The 21,361-nt window shown below is 59.9% G+C and overlaps 1 protein-coding gene across 3 annotated transcripts in view; it reads left to right on the top strand.

Moving 5' to 3' along the window:
- The window catches only part of SRC (SRC proto-oncogene, non-receptor tyrosine kinase), a 31,053-nt gene extending 11,212 nt beyond the window's left edge, over nt 1–19,841 (top strand). For 2 of the 3 annotated variants that reach the window (XM_055814421.1, XM_055814422.1), the window contains exons 2-14: nt 2,820–2,895; nt 7,007–7,256; nt 7,507–7,606; nt 8,057–8,074; nt 11,410–11,508; nt 12,254–12,357; nt 14,065–14,214; nt 14,486–14,641; nt 14,805–14,984; nt 15,068–15,144; nt 15,507–15,660; nt 15,869–16,000; nt 16,479–19,841. In XM_055814421.1, the coding sequence (XP_055670396.1) occupies nt 7,016–7,256; nt 7,507–7,606; nt 8,057–8,074; nt 11,410–11,508; nt 12,254–12,357; nt 14,065–14,214; nt 14,486–14,641; nt 14,805–14,984; nt 15,068–15,144; nt 15,507–15,660; nt 15,869–16,000; nt 16,479–16,687 (1,620 nt within the window). In that variant the 5' untranslated portion in view covers nt 2,820–2,895; nt 7,007–7,015 and the 3' untranslated portion in view covers nt 16,688–19,841. The remainder of the gene's footprint in view (nt 1–2,819; nt 2,896–7,006; nt 7,257–7,506; nt 7,607–8,056; nt 8,075–11,409; nt 11,509–12,253; nt 12,358–14,064; nt 14,215–14,485; nt 14,642–14,804; nt 14,985–15,067; nt 15,145–15,506; nt 15,661–15,868; nt 16,001–16,478) is intronic. The other variant, XM_055814423.1, reaches the window with a different exon arrangement.
- Nucleotides 19,842–21,361: the final 1,520 nt, after the last annotated feature.

Here is a 21,361-nt window from a genome sequence, read left to right as displayed (position 1 = left end):
TGCAAGGCGGGGATGTGGCTCGGCTCCCTCTGGCAGCGGGTGGGCACTGGTGCCCCTGGCCCCTCGCCACCTCTCCCCCACCACCTCTCCCATCCCGTCTGCCAGCAGGGATGCTCGGTGCCCACCCAGCTTCTCAGCAGCCCCAAGGACAGAGCCTGTTTTGCCGGAGAATTCTCCCTCCCCAAGGCTCCGTGTCTGGTGTTGGGCCCCAGCCTGTCACGGCATTTCCCAAGGTTTCTGCTGCCTCCCAGAAGCCGTGCTGCTGTGTTTTGTCTGCTCCCAATCAGTGTCTTTTGTTAGTGTCTTTGAAAAGAAGATAAGATCCTTCCCCTTCGCCACCAGCCCCGCTATCAGCCTGGCGATACCACAGGCATTGTATGGATCCTTGAGAGAGCAGGGCGCAGTGGAAAACAGTCCGAGCGGGACTTGATGGAGAGCAGCCGGTTCCCCTCCCTGTTGCCTTTGCAAGAGCATCTCAGCCGTGGGTAGGTAGGGCAGAGGATGGAGCCTTTCCCCGCATCCCAACTTGCCATTTCATTTTTTGGGGGGGAGAAACCCTGAGGATATGGGTGTCAGAGGCATGGGGATGCTGGGCAGGTCAGGCAGCATTTCCAGCACTGGCAGGGGAGGACGGGGATGTTGCTGTCTCGCGTGCCGTGATCTGATCAGAGCTGAGTTGTGCAGCCAAGTGTGCTTCATTTTTAATTGCTTTTGGAGAGGGGAGGGCGGGGGTGGCCTCTCGCTGCAGCTCTCCTTGCTGCAGCCTGTGGCCAGGGCAGGGTGCACCCTTCCCTCCGGCTGCAGAGCCCAGCAGCACACGGGACACACGGGGGTGGCAGTGCTGGCAGATGGCCTGAGCCTGGTCACGGCTGTGCCAGCGATGCGCTGTGGGGGTGGCAGCCCCCCAGCCGAGCGAGTGGCAGGGCTGTGCAGGGCTGCTACCACCGCAGCCACCAAATACCCAAACCTGGGAGCACGAGGGCTGCAAGCGCATCCCTCTGCGCAGGGACCTGTCCCTTCCCCCTCGGAGGACCTCGCACCCCACTGCCCGGGCACGTGGTTGGCACCAGCCTGAGGAATATTTGGGTTTCCCTGGTGGCTGTTTTGGTCCTATTTTGTCTAAACACGCCCATGGCCGCACAGCGTGAGGCCGGGAGCCCAAGTGGCACAGCGTGCAGGGGTGGCGGGACACAGGCACCGTGTGCGTACATGGCTTATTTGTATGTGCTGCAGCCTGGAGTTGAGTCTGCAGCTTCCCCCACCTTCCATCCCGCTGTGCAATTATTGCCAGCGAATATTAGTCAAGTACAAATTACAAACCATTCAAAGTCTTAAAGAGCTGTCAATCAGCCGCTGCTTATTATCCTAATCAAATGCACTAAAAATAGTGACAAAACTTATTAGCGGGGGGGAAGGAGAGGCCATCAAAATAAACCTGCGGTGTGGTCCATCCTCTGCGTGGCAGCCACTGTCCTGGGCACCCCTTCCCCAGAAAGAGGGACATGGGGCAGGTGCCTGGCATCACGCTGACCCCACGGAGGTTAGCTCAGTAGTTTCCACCACCGCGCTGCAGCGGTTGCAAGGTTAACAAGGCTGGGGTGTGTGCTGTGGGGCTGCGTGCCATGATCTGGGGAACGCACAGGCTGAGCAGATCGGGGCGGGATGGCTGGGGCAGGGGAGGCTGCGATGGCAGCCAGCGGTGCTGGGGGAGCGGCAGCGCTTTCTCCTTTACTGCTGGTCTGTACGAGCCCTCTCCTCGCTGCACCTTCATGGCTGAAGGCCCTTGCGTAAAGGCAGGAGGCTGCGGCTGGTCTCGCCTCCAGGCTTGCTCCCAGCAGGGTTAGATCGCAGGGTAGCGAAAACCTGCCTGCCCTGTCCCCATCCGTCTGGGATGTGCCCCCCCCCCCCCCCCCCCGAGATGTGAAGCCTGGGGGGACAGGAGCCTGTTGGGATGCTGCGCAGGGCTGTGAGGCTGGGGGGGCTGGATCCCCTCTGTGCCAGGCAAGCGGGAGCCCCTTGCTGAAGCCTCTGCCCAGCGCTGGGTGAGCAGGGCCGGCTGGAGAAAGATTTTGCTTTTGGTAGGTGAGAGGGAAGAAAGGGCAGTTCCTGCAGGACCTCAGGGCTGGGAGGGGGTGGCAGAGCCAGGCTGTGGGGCCATGCCCTGCTCTACTTTTAACCTGAAGCTCTGCCCCAAACCACTGCAGCTGAGAAGTGTCCCCCCATCGTACACTGTCCTTTTTGAAAAAAATGGCTAAAATGTGCTTTTCTGGCTGAGTCAGGGCACGAGCAGCACCAAGTGCTCCCAGACCTTGTGCTTGGTTCATGCCGTAGCATCTGTCTGTGTGCTGGGGATGGAGAAGGTGACTCTCATATGGGGACAAGGTCCCCAGTTGGTGGCCAGTGCTCCCTGCCACCAGTCCTGCCCGTCCATTGATAGAGAGGCAGGGCTGGAAATGCTGGTGTGTCTGGAGGAACCAGCTTCGCTTCCCCCCCAGAAAATCCCTCGGTGGGCTGGGGGTGTCTGCGCTCCCCTCCTGCCCCGGGACATCTCTGGGGGTGGCTCCAGCCGCCTCCTCTCCCATCCCCGGGTGGGTTTGATGAAGTGGAGCAGAGAATCGTCCCCTCTTCACACATGAGAGATCAGAGCGAGCGGGCGTGCGCTGCCGGCCCTGTGCTGGAGGGATGGCAAGGAGGAGGAGGAGGAGGAGGAGGAAGGCGGCAGCAGCCCAGGGCGCCAGAGGCAGTGCAGGGGGAGAGGGCAGCGGGGTGCGGGGCTGGCGGCGGGTGCTGCGGGTGCTGACGTTCCCTCTGTCTGGCAGGCTGCGGCTGGAGCTGAGCTGACTTCGCCGGCGGCCCCTCCCCACCCCGCGGCGAGGCTGTAGCCAGAAAGCACTGGTAAGGCATCTCCAAAGCACTGGTAAGGCATCTCCGACAGCCCGGGGAGGGGGGACCAGGCTGCTTTGCTGGATGAACCCACCCAGGAAACGGGAAACCCTCCTGCCCCCCTGGGGGGGCTCAGATCTGGGGTACCGGCTGCTCCGCAACAGCCAGATTTGGCCCTTGAGCATCGGTGGGTGGGTTGGGCGCTGGGTGCAAGAGCGAAATGCAGACCCCTCCCGTTGTCCTGCCCACCCCTTGGTGGTCCCACAGCGTGGCCGGCCATGGGGCAGAGCTGAGGCCTCGCAGCTCGCCGCCGCGGTGGTTTGCAGTTTGCCGCTGGTGCTGACCCCCGGAGCGGAAAGCAGGGGAGTTCCTGCAGGCTGCGACGTGCCCGGGGTGTTAATCCCCGCTGCAGGAAAGCTGCCTCCGTACGCTACGCTGCCTCGCATCAGTCAGAGGCGAGCACTGGGAATGCTGGCCGCCCTCCAGCCCGCCGCTGCCGCACAAACCTCGGGAGGGGAAGGCTGGCTGAAAGCCGAGGCACTGGCTGGGATGGGGAGCAGTGCTGAGCCCCCCCCATCGCAGCACTGTCAGGTGTGGAGCGGTGCTGAGCCCCCCCCATTGCACTGTCAGGTGGGGAGCAGTGCTGAGCCCCCCCCATCGCAGCACTGTCAGGTGTGGAGCGGTGCTGAGCTCCCCCATTGCACTGTCAGGTGGGGAGCGGTGCTGAGCCCCCCCCATCGCAGCACTGTCAGGTGGGGAGTGATGCTGAGCCCCCCCATTGCAGCATTGTCAGGTGGGGAGCGGTGCTGAGCCCCCCCCATTGCACTGTCAGGTGGGGAGCGGTTCTGAGCCCCCCCATCGCAGCCCCCCCATCGCAGCACTGTCAGGTGGGGAGCGGTTCTGAGCCCCCCCATCGCAGCCCCCCCCATCGCAGCACTGTTGGCTGGGAAAAGCACGGGAGCAGGGAGATACTGGCTGGACCCTGGCGGCTCCGAGCGCGCCTGCAGCCTGTTACGTGCAGGAACACTGTACATGAGGCACCGGTACAGCACAGCTGTGGCCGTGGGTATCTCTGCAATCTGGTGCTGTGATGCTGTCCCACAGCTCCCAGTGATGCTGCTGGGATGTGCCGGGAGCCACCATGGCTGGCCGGTGGGTTCACCCACTTCTCTGTCCCTTGGCTCTGTGAGGTTTCGTCACCCGCTCTGCTGGAGGCAGGGGGGTTTCTCTCCCCACCGGCAGGGCTGGTGCACACCCCCCCCCTCCTTTCGCCCAGGACCTGAGGGCACAGCACATTCCTGCCATGATTAATAACTCCTCTGCCAGGTTCTTGCACAACCCCTGCATCCTTCCGGGGTGTGCACCCTTCCCTCGCCGTCTGCCAGGCGATGTGGGGGCTGCAGGGGTTTTCTCGGGTCCCCCCCTGCTCCCCCCTGGGGGCAGGTGAGGAATGTGCCCCCCTGAGGCAGCTGCAAGGCTAAAGCCTCATTGCGTTGGCTGAGTTACCTGGGACTCCAGCGGGGTTGGGGCAAGGCTGGCAGTGCCTGTGGGCACGGTTTGGGGTTGCCTACATTTTGCACTAGTCAGATGGAAGCAAGTGTGTGCAGCTGTTTAGGTGCAAAGCTGTTTGCAACAGGAGAGCTGGGAGTGGGGCTTGCTGCTCTGCAGCCCCTTCCCCAGAGGATCGCAGGCCCGTGTCTCCTCCTCTCCCATCTTTGGCTCCTGCAGCCAAAGCCCCGGCAGCCGGATTGGGCCCTGTCAGAGCAGCACATCCCGGTGAGCAGCACAGACCCAGCAAAGCCCTTGCCAAGGAGGCTTGGCACCCAGGCACAAGCTGAGAGCTTGCAATGGGTGTTGGAGAGCTCTCCCTCCCTAAAACCACTGCTCAAGGTGGGATGAACTCATGGTCCATGGCATCCCTGGCCAGGACATGCCTGGAAGGTGCATGTCCTGTGCCCACAGGCTGATGGGTGGGAGGATGAGGACCGCTGTGCTTTGGGGACACTGGGGAAGTGCCTGGGGATCCACTGTTCCCCTTCTGTGCTCTGCTCCTGGCTAATCTCTAGGCATACTGACTATTTCATACTCCGGTTTTTCTCAGCGTGCTGATAAATCAGTTGCCGACCCAGGCTGGCAGTCCCACAGGGCGTGCTCAGGGGACACTCGGCGTCCCCATAGCACTGCTAAATCCGCCACCCCAGCTCGGGTGTTTTCCTGCCTGGGGAAGTGCTGCTTCCAGGGGAAACTCTGAGCGGCTGTACCCCTTGCTCACGGTCGCGTGGGCAGTCACAAGCTGCGCGGTCACAGCCCCACTGTGCTCCCGCTTTTGTCCCCGCACCGCCACTGGCATCCCGGGAGCACCAGTGGCTGCCGGAGCCCCGGGCGGAGGTGAGCAGTGGGCTGGCTGGGGGACAGGGAGGTTTGCTTTCCTTAGCGGTGGGGGCTTTTTCTTGTTTCTAAAGTCGTGCTTTCCCCCGCAGTTCTGCTTTAGCATCTTCTACACCAGGCTTTTGAAAGTGCATTTATTTACAGGATAGACCCCCTCCCTTTCACTGCAGGAACTGCCTCTGGATTGCCGCTGGTGGCGATTTTCAAGCGCAAAGCTTATATTTGACCTTCCCTTGCTCTGAGGGCCCCAAAGCCCAGCACAGATATGCATGGGCCGGGTCCCATGGCAGATAGAGGCACCGGTCCCTCCTCATCGCCTGCATGCACAGGAGGAAGGACGGCTCCACTCTCCACCGAGCAGTGAAAAATCGGTTTATTCTGCTTCCCAAATCCTGGCAGGGTCTGATCCTGCCAGCACAGTGGCAGCTGAAGCAAACCTGCATGAAAGCGGGACAGGGGATGCTGCTGGTTGTCTGTGCAATTTGGGAGCTGGAAAACAGCCGATGGAAGTTGGGTCTTTAGGAAAATAAGCCCCGATTGTTAGGCAAAGCCCTCACTCTGCGGAGGGGAGCAGAGCTTGTGCCTGGCACCCCTAAGCTTCCCCACGGCAGGAGCCAGGGAGCTCTGCTCCACCGACGCTGGGGCTGTGCAGGCTGCTGGAGCTGCCCTGTGGCTCTGCCCCGCTCATGGAGGCTTGGCCCAAGCTTCTCTCAGAAGCTGGGTTGGGAAAACCATCTGTTGCGTGAGGCTGAGCCCTCAGCAAAGCCTCACAGGTGGCTGCATCCAGGTCCACGCATCACAGACAGTGGCTGCCTCCTCTGCTCCTTCCCTGCTCGTTTTTTCTTGTCGGAAATACTCTCCTCCCTGGTTGTTCCACCTCCCTTTTCCCTCCAGCCTAAATATTTCCTTCCATAGCTTCAGGACACTGCTGGGTATCCTGCCATCTTTGGAGACTGCAAATAATTCCCTTCCTTCATTTATGTCATTACCTTGAAGGTATTTATAGAGCATGATCTTGAGTGGAAAGGAAGGCATGACTATATATATAAAGCCGAGATCCCTTGTTCCTTAGCTGGTAACTGCCTGAAACTCTTCCTGTTTTAAACTTTTATCCCATTTGCTGCACGTTTTGGACTTCACGGGAACATCCTCAAGCATTTAGATCCCCATCTAAATTTAAATCCCCATCTAAAGAGCAAGCAGAGTGATGCAGCTATGGGTTCTCCAAACTTCTGCCATCGGAGTAATCCAAATTCGTGGATGTTTGTCTGGGTCTTGCCTTCTCCTGTCCGTGCCCTGGCAGAAACCCTCATGTAGGAGAAACGTGGCAGTATGGGGTACTGAGCTACATCCCACAGTGGACGCCTGGCCCCAGAGCAGCCACGCTCCCAGCACCGGTCCAGGCTCGGTGCTCAGCATCCTCATTCTGCACTCCCACAGCTAAGCTTGCTTCCCTCTGCTCCCAAAGCATGCCTGGCAGCTCAGCTCCCGGCGTTCTGCTGGCTGCTGCGGCCATGCGGGAGGTGGCTTAGCGTTAATGAGGGGCGATGCTATCCCAGGGCAAGGGCAGGATGGCCAGACCTTCCAGCAGCTGATGCTTGAACAGACTCCAGAGGTTGTTTCATTTCCTAGTGGGCAGGCATCTGTCGCACAAGCTCTGGGAAGCAACTTCTTAATAATAATAATAATACTAACAATAATAGAGGCTTTTTGCATGTCTGTCTGTCTCTGGCAGCCCGGGACCATGGGGAGCAGCAAGAGCAAGCCCAAAGACCCCAGCCAGCGCCGGCGCAGCCTGGAGCCCACCGACAACACCCACCACGGGGGCTACCCGGCCTCGCAGACACCCAGCAAGGCAGCCGCTCCTGATGCCCATCGCACCCCCAGCCGCTCCTTCGGGACCATGGCCGCTGAGTCCAAACTCTTTGGAGGCTTCAACACCTCTGACACGGTCACCTCGCCGCAGCGTGCCGGGGCACTGGCTGGTCGGTGTGGGCTGGGGCTTGGTGGGGTGGGAAGGGGCTCACTTGGGTCTCCGTGGGTTTGGTTCCAGCTTTTGCATGTGGTGATGGGGTCTCCTGTTTTTGAGGGACTCTGAGCTGGAGGGGGAGGAGATCTGTGTCTCATCAGCTGGCAGGAGGGCGATGGGACGGGAGGGTCCCCGACAAGGGGCTCCCAGTGCCGTGCCGTGGCAGTGCTGGTGGCTGCGCCTATCCTGAGTGCTCTCTGTTGCAGGTGGAGTCACCACCTTCGTGGCCCTCTACGACTACGAGTCCCGGACCGAAACAGACTTGTCCTTCAAGAAAGGAGAGCGCCTGCAAATCGTCAACAACACGTGAGTGTCCCTGTCCCTGCAGCCAAGCCCACCTGGGTGAGCTGCCACCTTTGTCCCTCCTGCGGAGCCCGTGAGCCCAGCCCCAGCAGGGCTGGCTGTCCCCAGGGATGGGTGCTCAGAGAGGGGCACCCAAAACTCACGGATGCAGTGACTTGTCCAAGGACACTGGTGCTGGAGGCAATCATTTGTCCTCCTGGCCCTGCTGCTGGTCACCGCTGCCTTGCAGCCTTGTCACCAAGCCATCTCCGCTGCTTGCTGGCCAGTCCCTGCCCTCCAGTGCCGGGCCACATCCCTGCTGGTGCCCTGTCCCCATCAGTGCTCAGCGCCCTCGTTTGCCTGGATATATCTCCTCAATCCACAGGTGCTTTCCCTGTGCTTGCACGATGTCTCTGATCTCAGCTTCTCTCTTGACTCTTTTTTTTCTCCCCTCTGTGCCATGCTGTCGTTTAGGAGAAAGGTGGATGTCAGGTGTGTATTGCAGATTATTACTATTATTATTGTTAAAGCTCTTAAATGATATAAGCCTGTCTGCTGCCCACATTAGGGCAAAGTTGGACGGAGCGGGGCTGGGAGATGGATGCCCGATGGTTTTGTGGTCAGTTGTGTTTGTCATCCCTGAGCAACCCGGGCAGAGCTGGGAGCCCTTTCCCATGCCGGGGAGCTGCTCCACCCAGAGCTGTGTCTGCACCCACGAGCTCTGAACCTGGCCCGCTTCCCTTGCCTGCACCCAGCACCCCTGCAGTCCCTTTTCTCTGCTCACTCCTGGCCTTTTTGGCTTTTATTTTTGCATTTTATAATTTTACTTTCATTTTTTGTGAGTGGCTCAGAGACTCAAGCACTGCCTTAGCGGTCTGGCTCCCACTTGTTTGCTCTCCATCCTGGTCGTAGCCACACACCCATCACTTGCTGCATAGAGCAGGGTAGTATGACCAGCTGGAAGATGCTCCTAAACGTGATCCTGTATTAAACCCACGTACAGTCTGTCCTGACACATGGCATACACGGTCTGGAGCCTGGCTGGCGTGTCCCCAGCCATGGGGATCCCTCAGGTCTGCAGCTCCTGCTGGTTCCCCCACTGCTGCCTTCCCACCTGGGCACCCAAAACAGCTTTGCAGAGCCAAAGGGTGGGAAGACAAGGGAACATCCCAAGGGTGATATTTCTCTTGCAATGGCTGGGCAGTGTTGCACAGACGTGTTTTCAGTCTGATCCTTGTTCTCTTTGTTCCAACGCTGTTTATTAATTGTGATTCGTTTAATCCATGAAGTCTAGGATGTGCGGGGCTTCAACACCACAGGGCACGACTGAATTTGGGGGTTTTGGTGCTTCTTGCTTTCACAGCCTCAGCAGCATACTAGCCCCAGGCTTGGGTTCTGGTTTGGGCTGTTACAAAATGAGCTCAGCCCGCTGGGGGTCCAGGTTGGGCCCCTATGTGAGGGTTTTTTCTTTATAGTACTTGTATCACTTCTGGGATTTCCATACTTTTTTTCCTCTGCTGCTGTTTGTCAAAGGCTCTGTCAGAGGGAAAGGTCGGGGTGTGATGGGCTCTGCAACATCCTGGGGAGCAAAAAGACCCTGGAAGGTGCAGGGTCTAGCTGCCCACCTTCTGGTGTCTGCTGTGGCTACGTGGGTGGCATGTCCACAGGGGGAGAGCCAGTGGAGAAAGCTGTGCGGTTTGTGCAGTGCTCGGGGCAGTAAATCTTGCTGAGTGCCCAGAGATGCTCGGACGGTCTGGGAGCAGCTTGGGCTGCTGCACTTCAGGGACAGCAAAAGGCAGGCATGCGATGTTCCCTTCCTCTGGGCTCCCGCCAGGGCATGGTGGGTGCCCTGGAGCTGTGGGGAGAGTGCTTGGGGTCAGCCCGGGAAGGGCTGGCAGGTCATGGGCACAGCAGAGCCCATGGCCACGGGGACAACTGGCTACCAGCAGCTTTGTGGGGTGCCTGTGGGTTTTGGCTGCTCTGATGGGGCTGGGATTGTGCAGGGCGAGAGGAGCAGCCTCCACGTTGCTCATCTCCCTGCTCCTGTGTCCCAGCAAAGCCCAGGCTCTCTGCGGTGACCCTCAGCCTCCAGGACAGGCCAAATCCATCCACCCCAGTGCAGAAAGGCTCTCATGGTGCTCTTTCCAGCGGGAGGAGATCTCCTCCCATCCAGCTGGCTGCCAGCGGGGATGTGGTGGGGTATTTTGGGTAAGATTGTATAGGGAATTGTTGAAATGCTTTGTTTTGATGATGATGATTATTATTATTTTTTCCCCACCAAGACATTTTTGGAATAGTTTGTTTTTGCTGAATTCCCAGCTTGCAGCCTTGCAGCCCAAGTTGGAATAAAGCCACAAGTCAAAAGCTGGGCATTTCTCAAGCAGATGTTTTCTCCAGTCCTGTGGGAAAGGAGCCCGACCAGCCTCCTGTCCTCTTTGGAGCCACCTTAGTAAAGGTGGCTGGAGCAGCAGCTCCAGCTGGGGAGCCCAAGCTACCTGCCACGAGATGCGCTGGGGCCAGGAGAAGCTAAAATACCAGCTGGGGCTGCTGTGAGGCTGGGGACAAGCTCCGGGCTGGTGGCAGAGCCCAGCTCACTGGGTGGGAGGAGATGCCCGGAGGGTCCCTGCTTTCCCCGGCCCCGCTGACACCATTGTGGGGAGCCAGGGGCCATGTCTGGCTTCTCCTGTCTGCTTCAAAGCATCGGTGGTTTAGCTGGGACAAGCAAAAGTCCCAAGCTGCTGGTGTGTCTGGAGCGAGGATGGAGGTTTACACGTCTGCAGGGGTCGGGGATGGGTCTGGATGTGGTCTGATGAGTCTTTTAGTGGTGATTGAGGTTATTAAGGTTTTTCTGTAAAGTGTTTCTGGAGTTGTCCTGCCAAGTTCTTGCATCCTTGTGGTGCTGTTCCCACGAATCTAGTTTTCCCATAGCCTCGTCTCCCTCGTGGTCAGGATAATTTAGGTGACTCCGTCATCATTTGATGGGCGAGAAGATGCAGGTGGTGGGAGGAAGCCCTGCTGTCTGCAGGGGAGGGGAAGCCACCTCCTGCCGTCCTGTTGTTCTCTATTTATTGTCCTTTCCTGCCCCAGCCCGTGCAGTGGGAAGGCGCCTGCTCCCTGCCAGCTCCCGGGGACGTGCTTGGGGCCACCACGCCGGGGGCAGGAGGGATGGCAGGTCAGCCCTGGGTTTTTGGGGTGGCACTGGGGCTCCCGCAGGCACAGCCCGTGCTGGGGCAGTGGGGAAGCTCACGGTCAGGGCTGCAGGGTGCCCAGCCCGGGGCTGCAGACAGAGCACGCAAGCTGGATGGAGCCCGCTGCCTCCAGGCTGGGCATTGCAGTGGGGCAGGTCTCACCCCCACCACTTAAACCTCAGCCCCATCCTGTTGCTTTTCTGCAGCCTGTGTTTAACAAACTCTTGGGGTTTCCTGGCACTTTTTTTTAAGCACTGCCATCATTCTGTTGCTTTTCCTCATTCCCCCTCCCTCGCCTGCGGCTGTTGCTCCCTGCTGCCCTGCTGCCTTGGATCCCCAATGCCCCTCAACCTGCAGCCAGACCCCGCTGGCATTCAGGTGGCTCCGAAGGTATTTTGGCTCGCTGGCTGCCCTGCCCGATTTAAGTCAAGCATCCCGTATGTGGATGGGCAGGGGCTGGCAGCAGGAGCCCTCCTGGCCGGGGTCCGGCTGCAGGGCTGGGGGCTGTGGGGGCTGCACCCCTTCCTGGCGAGGCTCTGTGCTAGCTTGCCCCCCACCGGCCCCGGTGCCTGCAGGCAGGAGAGGGGCCAGCCGTGGGGCTCCTGGCTTCACACTGAGTGTGTTTTGGTTCTCTTGCAGGGAAGGTGACTGGTGGCTGGCTCATTCCCTCACTACAGGACAGACGGGCTACATCCCCAGTAACTATGTCGCGCCCTCAGACTCCATCCAGGCTGAAGAGTAATTGCCATCTTTTAGACAGTTTAAAGACAAGGGATAGCAAACACACCCTGAGCGCTCCTCCTTCCCCCTGCCCCACTCCTGGGCAAAGGCCTCCGGGTTTTTATTTTTTGTTATTTTTCCCCTTCGGATTTGCAAACCCCTTAAACGTTTCCCAGCCTTTCATTAAGGCACGTGAAGTGCGGAGGTGCGGTGTGCTTGTGCGGTGGAGGGATGAGCGGTGGCGCAGCAGGGGCCACGGCGGACCTGGTGCTGGTTTTTGCATTACCTGAGTCTGGTTTTTACATTTCCGCATGGACACGCACCCGTGCGTGAGGGTGCTGCCGGCTCCACCTGTGCGGATCAGGCTGAGCACGGAGGTGACCGTCACAGGGGAGAGCAGACAGGGGCGAAGCCGGCCATAAGTCCCAGAGCAGGAGGTGCCAGCTGCATCCCTGTAGCCCATCCCCAGCCAGCAGCATGGCAACCCCCCCCAGCAAGAGCTTGAGGGGTCCCCAGAGCCCCTCATCTGAGGAGGCTTTTGGGGTAAAGGCATCTCGTGGTCTGTGGTGCAGGGTTGCTCCCTGGGCGATGCCCATCCCTGGCTGTATGGGGGCAGGGTGCACCCCGAGGTGCCCGAGCCCCAGGATGCAGCCCGTGGGCTCCAAAACCTGGGGGGAGAGGGCAGGGCTGAGCCCGCTGCTTGGACAGGCAGCGGAGGGGGTGGGCGAGTGCCGGGCGCTGAGCCGCTGCCTTGCTCCTGCAGGTGGTACTTTGGGAAGATCACTCGCCGGGAATCCGAGCGGCTGCTGCTCAACCCCGAAAACCCCCGAGGGACCTTCCTGGTCCGGGAGAGCGAGACCACGAAAGGTGAATGGGGCTGGGGGGGGCGGCCTGGGGGAGCCCCTGTCCGGGGGGTGGGTGGGCATCCACGGGGGGACCCAGGTCCCCTGGGCCAGTCTGTGCGGCCCCAGTTCCCCTGGCTTAGGCGCACTGGGAGGGAGAAGGGGAAGAGTTGTAGGCAGGCGCCAGTGTTCAGGGTGACTGAGCGATGCCCCTCCGCACGGGCAGCCTCCTGGCATCTCCCTGCCGGTGCCAGTCCCCAGGGAGCAGGTGCTGACGCACCCGTTAAATCACCGGTGACATTTCTGTGTCGGAAGCACTGTGATAGCACCGAGCCTGCAGGGCTGGAGGGATGCGGCTGCTTCTCTCCCACTGCTGCGATGCCCTTCCAAGAGCTGGTTCAGTTTATGGCAGGGTGGGAGGCGGGTGGTTCACCAGTTCTGGCAAGACCACCAGGCAGGATGCTCTTGTTTCCCGTTTTTTTTGTATTTTTACACCCCCAAGTAGATGTTTTTTAGTTTTTTTCCTGGTCCTTGCATAGTGTCAGAATCTTGAACATGTGCTTCCTGGGCAGCCAGGCAGAGGTAGTGATGAATCTTTAGGTCTTTCTTTCGAGTCTAACAAGTCTTTATACTTGTTTTGTGCCTCCCGAAAGTGTGAGTTGTTATCTTCATGGTTTGGCTGCCTGAGGATGCTGTTTCTTACCTGGAAATGTGGTTTAGTTTGGCTCCAAATGCACCTTTGGGAAAAGCTCCTTGATGTTTCTTTCTGGTTTGATGCCTTGAACTTGCCACTATTTGTTTTATTCTGGTGGAAACAGCTCATTCAAGCCGTGGCATAAATCTTCCTTTCTGTTATATGTGGCCCCAGCAGCAGTGTGTTGCTCTCGTAGGGACAGAGCAGAGACAAGCTCCTGAAGCCATGCCCACAGTGGGATTTGTGGAGGAAGGAACAGGGCCCCCCAGCGCCTTGGCTCCCCTCTGAGATGCTAAGATGCTGGGGCTATGGGTCAGCAGCTCCCCCCAGCCTGCCTCCCATCCAGTGCTCCCCCCTCCTGTTGGTGTCCCCTCTTTGCCATCAGAGCCATGTTCATCCCTGTGTTCTGGGGGCTCCTTGCCCTCCCACCTGCTGGGCCCCCCCAAACCCAGTGGGTTCCCTTCTTCAGTGCCAGCCTGGGCGCCACAGTCCCCCCTCTGCTGTGCTGGCTCCCGAGCCGTGACAGCCCCTGTGCGTGCCAGCCAAGAGCAGCGTTGGCTGCGGAGGGAGCGACAGCGGTGCTGGGTGCTGCATGTTGCTGGAGGGAAGGACCTGGCAGGGCTGGAGAGGGTGGTGCTCCTTGTTAGCACATCCCATGGAGACGCTGAGCAGGCTCTCGGCTGCTGGGGCTGGAGGAGCCGCGGGGATCACCCATACCCAGATGACTGACCCAACAGCCACCTCCTTCTGCAGTGCCAGCCCGGCTGGTGGCAAGGCTTGGCAGAGCTGCCGTGCAAGCGGGGGCTGCTGGAAGTTGTGATTACGTGGCGTGGCTGTAGCTGGGGGTACGTGCATCCCTCCCGGGCACGAGTTGCCAGCTCGTGCAGCTAGGAGCTGCTCCCCACCCTCTGCTTTCGGGTGAAAGCAGCAGCCTGCATGCTTAGCCCTGCTTCCTTGTGCCCACCCATCAGCAGGACCCCATGGGGAGCACCCATCCGTGGTGCATCTCCCCCCTCAACCGCTCGGTCCTGCCCGCAGGTGCCTACTGCCTCTCCGTCTCCGACTTTGACAACGCCAAGGGGCTCAATGTGAAGCACTACAAGATCCGCAAGCTGGACAGTGGTGGCTTCTACATCACCTCCCGCACCCAGTTCAACAGCCTGCAGCAGCTGGTGGCCTATTACTCCAGTGGGTAGCCGCTTGGGGTCCCCTTGGGGTCTGGGTGGCACCCTGGGTGCTGTGCCCGCCCTCGCCACAGGACGGGTACTGCTGGGAAGCCAGTGTGGGGCTGGGGGACCCGAAAGCAGTTGGGGGGGACCTGATGAAAAACTTGTTTTAGGGAGGAGGGGGAGGGTGTGGGTACAGGTTCCCGAGGTGTTTTGCAGGGAAGATGTGGGGTAAAGGCATCGTGTGCCTAAGTGCCCAAGTGTCACCCTGGTGTTGTCCCCTCCTGTGCTAGAACACGCTGACGGCTTGTGCCACCGCCTCACCAATGTGTGCCCCACGTCCAAGCCCCAGACCCAAGGCCTTGCCAAGGATGCCTGGGAAATCCCCCGGGAATCGCTGCGGCTGGAGGTCAAGCTGGGACAGGGCTGCTTCGGAGAAGTGTGGATGGGTAAGGACCATTCCCACCCTGCTGTCCCCCCTGTGTCACCACCTGCATCCTCTGCCCAGCCATCTGCAGGTGCCCGGAGCCTGCAGGGGGGTGGGGGAGCAGGCACAGGACATGGCCCCCCAACCCCATAAATGTGTCCTGAGTAGCGTGTCCTATGCTGTAGGGACCTGGAACGGCACCACCCGGGTGGCCATCAAGACCCTGAAGCCTGGCACCATGTCCCCGGAGGCCTTCCTGCAGGAAGCCCAGGTCATGAAGAAGCTCCGGCATGAGAAGCTGGTTCAGCTCTACGCCGTGGTTTCAGAGGAGCCCATTTACATTGTCACCGAGTACATGAGCAAGGGTGAGCGTGGGAGCGATGCTGGGGGACGGGCAGCCAAGGGGCTCTGCTCCTCTGGACTGCGATGACCATGGTCTTCCTCGCAGGGAGCCTCCTGGACTTCTTGAAGGGCGAGATGGGCAAGTACCTGCGGCTTCCCCAGCTCGTGGATATGGCAGCTCAGGTGGGTTTGTGCATTCCTGGGCCTCCGGCATCCCCTGCTCAGGGTGCTGGCTGCCTGAGCACCTCACACTATCCTGGCTAGCACCTGTCGCCTGGTGGGTGCCCTGCAGCTGCAGTCCAGTGGGTGCCACCATCCCCCCTGGGTGCTCCGGTTACAGTCGGGGACCATCATTTTGCCCGTTTCCGCTGCTGCCGGCGCTCCCTGGCCGGCAAACCTGCGCCTGTGTGGGTTTTCCTGCAACCTGTTCCCACACCCCTGGTGGGTCCCGCTGCAGAGCTGTTCCCCTCGGCGCTGCCAGGCGCTCCCCAGGGACCCTCGTGTCACCCCACCAGCCCCCATACCCCATGTGCCTGTCCCCACAGATCGCATCTGGCATGGCCTACGTGGAGAGGATGAACTACGTCCACCGGGACCTCCGGGCGGCCAACATCCTCGTGGGGGAGAACCTGGTGTGCAAAGTGGCTGACTTCGGCTTGGCGCGCCTCATCGAGGACAACGAGTACACCGCTCGGCAAGGTGCGTGCCTGGGGCTCGCCGGGGCTGCCGGCACCGTGCCCAGGCGGGTGGCACCAGAGCAACAGCCACTGGTCCCTGGTCCCCAGGGGTGTGCGTTGCATCTCAAGCTCTCGCTGGTTGCACCGGGGTCCCAGAGGCACTCACAGCCCCGGGCACCCCCAGGCACCGTGGGGCTGGGAGCAGCCCCTCACCCTGCCTCTCCATCCAGGCGCGAAGTTCCCCATCAAGTGGACGGCTCCCGAAGCTGCTCTGTACGGCAGGTTTACCATCAAGTCGGACGTCTGGTCCTTTGGCATCCTCTTGACCGAGCTGACCACCAAGGGCAGAGTGCCGTACCCAGGTGAGGGCTGGCACCCGCTGGCAGAAGCCCCGTCCCCATTGTGGTGCCCCCACCCCAGCTGCCTGTGCCCAGCACTTGCCCCTGGCACTCCGCAGCCCCAGAGCCAGCTTTGCAGAGGAGCAAACTGATGCAAAGTTTCTCCTGCAGGTTGGACAGGGAGAGCAGGTGTGGGGGTGAGCTGCCCCTGCCTGGGTCGGATCCTGCCCTGCTGGGGAGGCTGAGCAGAGCCCATCCGGGATGCGGGGTCACAGCCAGCCTGTCCCACTCTAGCCCAACTCTGCTCTGCTCTAGTCTGAGCAAGGTGACAAGCTGGCAGGCACGAGTGCTCTTGGGCTGGGGGTTCCCTCTCTCCCTGGGTCAAAGGGGTTGCTCATAAGGCTCATCTCAGCACGATGCCCACTGTCTCCTCTGGGAAAGGCGTGGTGCAGGGTCTGGCCTGGTTCTAAATCGATGCAATGTCTCCCCTGGCCGCACGCAGGGATGGTGAACCGGGAGGTGCTGGACCAGGTGGAGCGAGGGTACCGCATGCCCTGCCCGCCCGAGTGCCCCGAGTCCCTGCACGACCTCATGTGCCAGTGCTGGAGGAAGGACCCAGAGGAGCGACCCACCTTCGAGTACCTGCAGGCTTTCCTGGAGGACTACTTCACCTCGACAGAGCCCCAGTACCAGCCTGGCGAGAACCTATAGACCCGGAGCTCCTGGCACCAGGGACGCTGCCCTCCTCGCCGCAGGGCACTGAAGGCTGGCCTCCCCGCCAAGGGGCCATTTTTTTGTGGAGCAGCCCCAGAGCAGGATGGGGCATCATCTCCAGATGCGGCCAGGGGAGGTGCTGGGTCCTCCCATCACTCATTAAGACTTCTGGCCCACGTTTGACAAAGCGGCACCATCCCGCTGGCGAGAGGAGCCTGTGGGCGCCAGCGGAGCCAGCTTGGGAGGGTGAGCGGGGCATCTCCTGCCGAGAGACTTGACTTTCAGGAGACCTTTTCCCCCCACAGCAGCTCTGGGGTGATCCCAGAGGAATTGGGGGACAGCATCACCCCACTTCGGACACCCAGCCCCAGTCTCCTGCACACCCTTTCTAAATCAGCACAAGTTTCCCTGCCCCTTTGCCCCCCCCCCCCATCCCCCTTGGCTCCAGTTCTCCCGAGGGCACTGGCAGAGATGTTTCACCATGGGGAAGGCACAATCCCTGCCTGGTGGGGATGGGGTGATGTGCCAGGGCAGTGCTGGTGGCAGTGGAACCTGCCTGGTGGTCCCCCCTCCTCAGGCATGCTTCAGCCTCGCTGGGTAGCAGGCACGGAGAGATGACATGTGGCTGCTCGTGACTCCGGTGACTGACACCATGCCATGGGAGCACCCGGGTGCACGTTTGAATCTTCCAGCTACATCTCTTCCCCCAAGGGACCCACCTCATCTCTGCTGGGAGCATCACCTGGAGGGATGCTGGCAGAGCCCTCACCCTGCCTGAGCCAGCCCGGCCACCCCGGCTGCGCTTCCACCAAGCATTCCTGGTCTTCCAGCCAGCCCCCTGGGAAGTGCACCACAGCCCACCCAGCCACCCTCCCTGGCTCTGCTGCCAGCTCTGCCACTGGCAGAGTCCCCGAAGCTGGCCCTTCTACCAAATAAGGTGCCACCATGGGGCATGGGTGCATGGCATATGTGGCTGTTCAGGGTGTGGGAGCATTTTGGGGGAAACAGTCATCTTTCACAGATGCTTCTGTCCACCTGGTACATTTTTAGCTGCCTTCCCTCCACCTCTTGCATCTCAGCTGCTGGGCTGCAGTCCCCACGCACTGGAAGAATCCCCAGCCATGGGCCACCACCCTGGAAGAGAGTCCTGGGAAGTGCTGTGCCACACGGAAGACATCTGCATCCTCATCTCCCCCCTGCTTGCTCTCGAAGGTCTCAGCTGTGTTTCGGTGGTGGGTGACTAGCCGTGCCCAGTTTTGCCCCCACACACCTCCTGTGGGGCTGAACCCCAGGGCCAGCGGGGGGGCACCCAGCGCCTGTGCTCTCCCACCCAGCACCTGCTTGTACATAGCCCTTGGGTGGTTCCCACACCCACCAAAACGTTGACTTTGTTGCATGTGTTGGTTTTTTTCCCCCTCCTGTGGCTGTACCCAGCTGGAAACCCTTTGCCCTGGTGGCTCATGGGGCTTTGCTCCCTCACCTCTCGGGTCCCAGGCACCCTCACTCCAAAAGACCTGGGGGCTCTTTGGATGCTCTCCTGGACCAGGGGTGGGATGGGGGCTTGAGGGGATGCTGCAGGGCAGGGGTGCTGGCATGCACTGGTAGGAAGGACCTGGAGAGGGGAGCCAGTGGCTTCACCCATCCGTCAGTCCTCAGGTGGTGGGATTTTTTGCCTCCCCATCACTTGTGGGATGGGGTTTCCCTCCAGAACAGCCTCCTTGCAGGCAGTAGACCCCAATCACCCCTCACCAGCTCCCACCACAGTGCTGGTGTCCCATGAAAGCCAGGTGGGAGGCAAGCATGGGCAGGGGAGCAGCCAAAACTCCCTCCCCCAAACCTCTGCTGGAGCAGAAGCTGGGCACACTGCTGCCTCCCGCTCGCTCCCATCAGTCCCCAGCTGCTTACTTAGGAACCAAGTGCTGGCTTGGTTGGTTGGTGGCTTGTTTTTAACGAGTAAAACCTTGAAAATCAGCCAGAATGGCTTCTTGAGCAGTATGGAGAGATCCTGCTGGCTTGGAGAACAGCAACTAGTTTAATGGTTGGGGTTTTTTTTAAAACATTTTGGGACTTGGAGCCTTTCCTGCCGCCTTTCCTAGCAGATTTGCTGTGCCTGCATTTCTGTGTTTGGGCAGGGATTCTCCAAACCTTGACGTTCTGGGTCTTCCCATGTTTGCATGCCTGGGACAGGTGGCTGCCGCGTCCCCATCGGCACTGCTCGAGGAGCCCCATCCCACAGCCGCCGGTCCAGGGGGTGGCCTGTGCCATAGCTCTGCCTAAATTACACAAAATCCCCATCCCCGGGAGAAACCCCTTAGAACTGTAACGTGCAGAAGCCAGGTTTGATCTGAAAGCTGGGGAGAGAGAAGGCAAGTGCACATGTTGAGGTTTGGTTGTCTGCAGCACATACAGGGTCTTGCATGAGTGCAGCAGGACGGGAATGGGCTTAACCCAGCAGATCCATTTTCTGGCTCTTTCCAGCAAGCAGCAGAGCAGGAACACCCCAGGGTGGCTTAATTCCCCATGGCTTTTGGCAAGCTCTGATGAAGGAGATGGGCTGGGGACGTTTCGGGGCAGAGGACAGTAGAGCAATCCCGGCGGAGCCCTGCCGCGCAGGGCAGGGTTGGTGTGGCTGCATGTCCGTGTGTCCATCCGTGTTTCGGTGCAGCGGTTTCAGTGGGACCCAGCATCTCCAGACTTGCCGCTGCAGCTGGCACCGCCTGGAGGCCCTGGGGATCGAGAGCCTCTCCTCCATCACCATTGTTGTCTGCCAATTTATTTTTTAAGCCAATAAACTCCAGAAGGGAGCCCCCACCTAAGGATGCTCTTTGGTTTCCCAGGGTCAGTAATGCCCTACAAGTTATTCTCCTCTGCTGTTAGTATTTTTTTTAAACTGTTTTGTAAGATCTCCAACCAACTATGCAGAGAACATGTGGATCTGTGTCTCTCTCCCCAGCTCCCCTCTACCCTCACCTGCCTTCTTTGGTGTCTAAGTAAAATATTTAGCTTTTTTTTTTTTTTGGATAATAATAAAATTTTGGAAAAAATACTGAAAAGGTCCAGCTTTGTGGGTGGTGGGGGGTGGAGAGGCTTTGAAACTCTAATGTTGATGTAAATACTTTGCAATTTGATAATTAAATACAAACAGACCTCACAAAAACAGAAAGTGTGGCTCGTGTGTGAGAGGACTTAGCACCCCTGTTACAGGAGCTGGTGGTTCCTGGAGCACGTGCAATGCCCACGTGTGGCTCCTGGTGCTTCAGATGCTGTTTCTGGACAGTGTTCTGGGATCTGGCGCCACTTCTGTGCTGCCAGAGCCATTCCTGTCTCCCCACGTGGGCTCATGGTCCCACACAGTCGCAGTGCTTGCTCCAGCAGGATGAACCTCATCCACTGCATCCCTGCTCTGAGGCCAGGGACAGCCGGGTGATGGTGATGGGCAAGCACCCGGTGCCCGGACTGCTCCCATGGGGGAGCACTGCCATGGTGGGCACAGCATCAGGCCAACAAGCCCCAAGCTGAGCTGGGATCCCAGCCGCAGCTGCTGGTGCTGAGCAGAGGGCTGTGGCACACGCTGCTGGCACGTGCCGTTAGCCACGAGGGACCCCAGGGACTCCTCTGCTGCACGCATCTGTGCTTCCCAGCCTCTGCATGCTGGGACACCTGGGTCCCTGCCCACAGACAGGGAGCACGGCCCCACGGGACCGAGTGACACAGTGACCCTGGTGTGCACATTGATCTGGCCAAAGCTGGGGCCAGCAGAGCTGCCCCAAGAGCCGCAGGCAGGAGAGCGGGCTGCCAGCCCAAGGCTGAGGGGGTGGGATGGGGGGCAGCCCTCCCTTCAGCAGGACCTGCTTCATCAGCAAGGACAAGAATCGTATCTGCTTTTTTAGGATAATTAGTGGGTGCTGATTGGAATCCCCCACTTGGTAATTAAGTAATTGATATATATAGCACAGCCTTGCAGGGGGCAGGCCCTCTGAAAGCACCCTGCCTCTGGCTCCTTGGGCTGGTAAGTGATTTGGTCTTATCACCTTAAATGTTTAATGCTTCATGTTTTGTTTCTTTTTAAAGCAATTAAGTGAGGGATTATCTCAGGCTGGCAAGTCCCTTGGTCTGGGTGCAGTGTGGACTGGCAAGGTCCTCCCTGGGAGTGGAGCCGGGGTTTGGGCTCCTCCAGCCCTTGGTTTTGCACCTTCAGCATCGCTGCTGGGAGTGGGGCAGCCATGGGGAGGGTGTGCTGAGGAGGAGGCAGGGGTGCTGTGGGGTGGCCAGGGTGCTGCAGACCAGCCTGAGCCCTGGGGATGAGGGGATTCAGTGCTTCTGAGCCCTGGCTATGGCATTGCTCGCGTTCTCCTCTCTCTGTTCCCGTTGCTCTGTGTCCAGTCCTCAGCCCTGGTGGCAGCTGAGGCATCTTAAAAAGACAGTCGGGGCAGTCAGCAGTACCTGCAGCCCACCCTGGCCGTGCTTAGTGGCTGTTTTGCCATGGAGTCTCCCCGCCTTGGTGATACCCCTCTCAACAGAGGCCAGCCCTGTGAAGGGGGTGATGTTAGCCTGGAGGAGCAGAGGCTTGCTGGGGCAGGAGGTCTGAAATGGGGATTGCCGCCAGGATGCGCTTGGACCAGTGGGAGCCCCCGCCGGGCGACACCAGCCTGATCCGGACAGATGTGTCTG

Source organism: Falco peregrinus, chromosome 9 (genome assembly GCF_023634155.1).
Source record: "Falco peregrinus isolate bFalPer1 chromosome 9, bFalPer1.pri, whole genome shotgun sequence".
Lineage (NCBI taxonomy): Eukaryota > Metazoa > Chordata > Aves > Falconiformes > Falconidae > Falco > Falco peregrinus.
The sequence above is the reverse complement of the archived record's forward strand: the minus strand, read 5'-3'. Positions and strand labels throughout refer to the sequence as shown.